Source organism: Pituophis catenifer, unplaced genomic scaffold (genome assembly GCF_029215685.1).
Source record: "Pituophis catenifer annectens isolate HBS135680 unplaced genomic scaffold, rPitCat1.0.hap2 SCAF_7, whole genome shotgun sequence".
NCBI classification, from domain to species: domain Eukaryota; kingdom Metazoa; phylum Chordata; class Lepidosauria; order Squamata; family Colubridae; genus Pituophis; species Pituophis catenifer.
In genome coordinates, this window is record NW_027256887.1 from 67,501,143 (window position 1) to 67,507,423 (window position 6,281).

Below are 6,281 nucleotides of genomic sequence, written 5' to 3' on the forward strand. Positions count from 1 at the left end.
ACCCTTGCGTTATGGAACTCGGGAGGCGGCGCTCGCCGTTGGGCAGGGCGGAGATGAAGCCCGCCTGAATTCCGTGCCTTCCCCTCCCGTCTCTCCGTGCCGAAATTGAATGGAGTAGCAGACCCTTCTCCCAGCTCCAGCCGCTTTCCTTCTCGCGCGGGCCTTCCAAGCGCGCCTCAGTGAAGCCTCCCATCTCGCTCCGACGCCTTCAGAGTACAAGGGCGCCTCAGCTCAGTTTAGCATGTCATCCTCGGCGGCCAAACAAAGGAGCGGCAAGAACAGCGGCAACCCCGCTTCTTCCGAAAAGGGGGCCCATTCCAACCAACCCGATGACGTGGCGAAGAAGCAATCGCCGCCGCCGCCGCCGCCGCCCCCGGCCCACTCCAAAAGCAGCAAAGGGGGCTCTCCGCCGTCTGGCGGGGGCAAAGCTGCCTCGTCCTGCAGCTGCGGCGCCATCCTGAACTTTCTCCTGTCCGTGACTTTCTTGGCAGCCGCTGCGGCCTCGGGCTACTACGTCCATCACCTTCTGGGGGAAGTCAACCAGATCAGCCTGAGGCAGGAAAGCTTCGCCAAGCAGCGGGAAGAGCTGGCCAGTTCCTTGGAAGGCGCCGTGCAAAAGGTTAGTTGGGGAGGCTAATAAAGAAAGAAATATTTCTTGCCCGGGGAAGGCCGAGGGCAGCCCTTTCAAGGCCGCCGAGAAGGAGCGTGTATGTGGGGAGTGGAAAGTCGGAAGCCACCCATCATTTGCCCCCGTTTTATTTTTGTTTTTTTGATTTAATTGCTCCGAGCAGTGCGGCGATATTTCGCCTTGCTTGAAACGCCGCCAAATTTGCTCGCCTGAAGCAAAGCGCAGAAGAGGAAGGCTTTGCATCTCCAAGCGGGTTGCACTTGAATGTTTTATCTTTCCGCGGAGGAAAGTGGAGAAGGCTTAATGATGGGCTCCTTCTTGTTATTGGGGTTGAGAGTGGCGGCATTTGCTTTTGCCCGGTCAAAAAAAAAAAAAAACAGATTTTCCTCCCAAGGAGCATTTTTTTTTTGCAAGCCACGTTTTAGCACGTGCGGTCCATGCGCCGCGAGCAATGCGCAGCATGGCGTTGCAGAGAATAGCCAGGCAATAAAGTTGAAGTCCTCGGGGAAAGAAAAACAACTATTAAGGATTAACAATGGATTGTTTTCTGATCATTTGGAATGTTTTTTTTTTTTAGTCTTTGCCAGACAGTATGGCCGAGGGCGAGAGATAGTGGACTTAAGAGGTTCGTGCAGAGGGGGGTGGGGGGTGGGGGTGTCACTGGATTTTCTAGTTTTTCCTGTTTGCAAGTAGAAAATCGTATAGTAAAAAAATATACAAGTTTTCTCAGAGCCTTTGGGAATTTCCCTCAGAGTTGCAGTCAAAGAAGTCTTGTGAACTAACCCAACATGGCCTAAGTTTTTCTGAGCCATAACACTTACTTGAATCTTGACAACAAAAGTTAAAGTTGCAGTGTTTGCAGTAAGTACTTTCAGCTGGGTGAGGATGCCTTAATAAGATAATTGAATGCTTATTCCCCTTTTCCCAAAATGGTGCCCTTGGGAGTTATTGGACCAATTCCAATACTTAGCTTTATTGAGTGGAGATTACAGGAAATTGAAATCCATTAACTCGGGAGTGGCCCCTTTAGTGTAAAGTGGATTAGAATATGAATTTACTCTTAACTATATGGATATTTATTTTAATTAAATACACATTTAACTTTTTTTTTTTAAGAGGAACTCTCCAAGATTTCTATGAACAAATTGCAGATTGCGCAGCAAAGCTATAGAGGAAGTTTGTGGACCACAGATTGCTCTGTTCAGTAAAGTTTCATCTTTAAGTAATCTAAGGCAGTGATTCTTTTGAGGTGCTGGATTTACAGTAATTGGCTTCTAAACTTCTGCTCAAAAGCCACTAGGAATTGTAGTTTTGGGAGGAGGAGAGCATAGCTTCATGGTTAAAGGAAAAGTATACACTCCCACGCAGGCAAAATACAGACATGGGCCAAATTTTCGGTACAGTATGGGTTTATATTGGCTGTGAAAGTGAATGTGATTGTATTTACCTTCTATATCTCCTACAAAGCAATATGTTTATAATTGATATCAGCCATAATAATGTTGAACTAATGTCTTACTAGAGGCCAGAATGGCATTCAAAGCCTTACAACAGGGAAGTCTGTAGCATATCCCATTGCTCTTTTTTTTTTTAAATTTAAATTTCTATACCGCCCTTCTCCCGAAGGACTCAGGGCGGTGTACAGCCAAGATAAAACCCACAAATATAAAAGTTAAAAGCAAATTAAAAATATTAAATAATTTGGCCGAAACTAAAATAACATAAAACAACCCATTAAAATTACATTTAGGCCAGTCTTGCCTGCTGAAACAAAAGCGTTTTGAGGGCGCGGCAGAAGGTCGGGAATCATTCCATAGGGCAGGTGCCCCCACAGAGAAGGCTCTCCCCCTGGGGGTCGCCAGTCGACACTGTTTGGCCGACGCCACCCTTTAATAAAGGAAAGACATTGGCCACAATATTACAGTATAAGCCACCTTGGTTATTGAATGAAATTAAATTAAATTAAATTAAAAACAAATTAAAACTATGCTTTGCAATTACTTGGAAAATAAGATTGTGTGGTTTGGTAATATTTATATTTTGCAACAGAAAATCATCCTGAGTACATAGATGTAGCAATTGTTGAAATTACAAATGCAATCGTTGCATAATTAAAGAGATACCATATCTAATAATATGGACAACCAGCAAATAGAAGGAAAAGTTAGTTTCCTGTGTCCCTGTGCTGCCATCTAGAGGTGGTTATGGTTTTTCAGCCCAGATCTGGTAATCCTAATGTTGAAATACTTTCACTGTACTGTAACATGTATCTTTCATGCATATTCCATGTGAATCTACAGTACAAAATCTATCTATTGGTACAAAATCGGATTATGAACATTTTAGACTCCATTTCAAAAAAGGCAGTTTTTTATTCTTCTATTGCTTTTTATTTTCATCAAAATCTTTGATAATGGAAGTTGGTTGTTATAAAAGAATACAAGTCTGGCAGGAATACAAATAATGTCACAAGTCTAAAGCTATTAAAGCTTTTAATCAGATCACTAAACCATCTTATATTATATATATATATATGTATGTATGTATGTATGTATGTATGTCATTTATTTTGATGTATCATGTTGTCCGATGTCTTAGTTACTGACCTTCCTATGTAGAACATGATCCATTTCACTATGCTAACCTTAATTTATTTCTATCTTTCAATTTCTTTTGTAGATGCAGTCTTTACAGTCTGCTTTTGGTGGCTTTGAATTGACATTGAAAAATGCTCAGCAAAAACAAGAGATCACCGAGAAAACTGTTAGACAAGGGGAGAGTGAAATCAGTCGCATTGGTGAAGTTCTCCAGAAACTACAAAATGAAATCCTTAAAGATTTGTCTGATGGTATTCATGTTGTAAAAGATGCCAGAGAAAGAGACTTCACGTCATTAGAAAACACTGTGGAAGAAAGGCTGACAGAGCTCACAAGATCTATAAACGATAATATTGCTGAATTCACACATATCCAGAAACAGAGCCAAGACGAAATCAATGAAGTTAAAAAAAAGGTGGCTTCACTTGGTGAAACAGAAACATACAAACATGACCTTCAGGTCTTGAAAGACACCGTTGATGAGATGCAGAGATCCTTGAAAGCCAAAGCGAAGACTATAGAAACCTTGCAAAGTACCATAGATTTGATGGAATCTGATGTTTTGTCTGAAGTTAAAGCACTTGTCAATCTCAAGCAGGAACACGAGAAGTTTAAAGAAGTAGCTGATACAGAGCACCTTTCATTACAGACTTTAGAAGAGAAAGTCCTTAAAGCAGAAGAATATCTTTCTCATCTTCCATTGGAGCTGAAGAAACTCAGTGATGGCTTGATGCACATCAAGTCTTCTGATGATATACAAGGTAGCTATGCATTCTCCAAAGATGACATAGAAAGTCTGCAGAAGAGCAATAAAGAATTGGAATCCAGGCTCAGGTCCATAGAAGAGAATGTTCAAGCTCCGACATCATCATTTGCACAGAACACAGAAGGAATAGAACCTTCTATTTTCAAATATGACACTAAGCTAGCTGCGTTAGAAGAAGGTCTAGGTTCTGTCCAGAGTACTATAGAAAATGATATACGATCATTGACCGATACTGTGAGGAGTCTTGGGGAAGCACAGCTCTCAATCTTCGGTGATGTTGATGAACTAAGGAGAAGTCTGAATGATCTACCAAATAATGCTGATGCACTTGATCATATCCAGAAACAAGTTCTTGCTTTGCTGGACCAGGAAAAGTCTTCAGTGAATGTAGGGCAGTCTGGAGATAATAAGGCAGAACTCTCTTCTGTTAAAGATTCTGTTGATGATGTGCGAGTTTCTCTTGGTCAGGTAGAATCGGACGTAAAAATGCTTAGGACAGCAGTTGACAGTTTAGTTGCTTACTCAGTGAAAATCGAAACCAATGAGAACAATGTGCAGACAATGAAGGATTCCTTAGATGACATAAGGAATGACTTGGACAGGTTGTTTGTTAAAATGGAAGATATCCATGAAATGGTTTGAGTATTGAGCATGTTTTAACTCTGAAGTACAAAAAAAGAAATTGTTTTCTTAGTCCAAAGGAGTTTTGTTGTTGGGGAAGTTTGTGGAATGGAAATTGAGCTATTGATATCTCTGGAAAAAATGTTAAAACAATCCAGTTAGGTAGGTCCTGTAATTTCTACTATTTTAATTGCTAGGACAAATTAATTTGTTTCTGCAGCTTAATCTGTAGTACACTGGGCAAGGGTGTGACCCAAGAAGCAAATTATGATGGTCATTGTCCTTTTAATTTAACAAACATGAGGGCAACATCATGCTCAAAAGCAGTCCCACTCCTTTGAAAACAAATGTATGTATGCATTATATTGCATACATCAGTCTTCTACCATTGAAATAAAGCAGCCAATCATAGAAGGTTCTATGTATTAATTAAAATACACAAAGGGCTGTTATTATATATAATAAGAGTATTCATATGAAAATTATCGTATGGAATAATCACATTTGAGATTGGATTCTTCTATAATCCATGCTTATCAACATAGCCATTCCACAACAAAACTAAAGGTGCTTTTGATGTGTCCAGAAGCAGTAAACATTGGCAGTATTGGATAGAACTTTGCCATTATAGTAGTGCCTACTTTTGGGACAGTTTACTGTGATATCAACTGAATTTGCATTTATCGTTTCTGTCCTAATTCATTGATGCATAGATGTATGGAGTCAAGGTAGGGAAATGAAAACGGGGGGGGGGGAGGTAAACATGGAACATACCTCCCCCCACAAAGAACAAAGGGCAATAAAAACAGAATTGTTTACTGCATTTAACATTTTCCTTGTGATATAACAAGATGCAACAGTGACATCCAGTCTTAAGTGCCTTACAGTCTTCCTATTATTGACGTGGATGAAACAAAATTAGATTTAAGATTGATTATTTAAAAAGTCCAATACATTAAAAACTACCTTTGGATTTGAGTAATTCTTCAAAGAAGAGATATTCATAATGTTCATTTTACAGAACCACTGAGTTTTACAGTTGGGTAGATTCTTGTTTATCTTCTTTAGAAAATATGGCCCTGATTGTTCTGTTGATTTATACATAATTGTTGAGAAAGATAAACAGAAGACAACTGTACAAAGAATGTTCGTAGCATCAGTAGTAGAGGCAACAGGTAATCCTCAGGAGGAGAAGCAGACAAGGTGTGCAGTAGCCATTTATAACATAAGCAGTGTATTTAGTAACTGCTTCTGTAGAGATACAATGCCTTAAAAACCAGAACTATGCCTTGTATTGAGATCAAGTCATTATTTTTCGGGAGTGCTTTTATTGTCTTTTTTGTGAATCTTGAATGACTGTAGTTGGCTGTGAAATAATTTCCTTGGTATGTGTAATTTGAATAAATACTTATTCTGGTTGTAGTCAACCATTTTTTCTAGTTTTGAGGAAAACAGAGTAATTACATAAGTTATATTATTAGTTTCTTTGAGTCCTTAAGTTTTGCTTAATAAATAGCTGCTACTATTGAAACTGTCATGGACTCAGTTGGGATTCATGCATCTATTGCTACTCACCATTTTTTACGTTATTTGTCTGCAAAGCGGCATTACATACAGTTAGACCCAAAGCAGTAACATTTTTATAATACAAGAATAGGTTGCATTAATC

General features: G+C 39.7%; 1 protein-coding gene across 1 annotated transcript; it reads left to right on the top strand.

Annotated features, from left to right (window-relative positions):
• Nucleotides 1-58: 58 nt before the first annotated feature.
• CKAP4 (cytoskeleton associated protein 4) lies at nucleotides 59-6,039 on the top strand. The gene is made up of 2 exons (XM_070947588.1): nucleotides 59-619; nucleotides 3,308-6,039. Exons 1-2 carry the CDS (start codon nucleotides 242-244, stop codon nucleotides 4,631-4,633), a joined length of 1,704 nt encoding a protein of 567 aa, XP_070803689.1. The 5' UTR covers nucleotides 59-241; the 3' UTR covers nucleotides 4,634-6,039.
• Nucleotides 6,040-6,281: the final 242 nt, after the last annotated feature.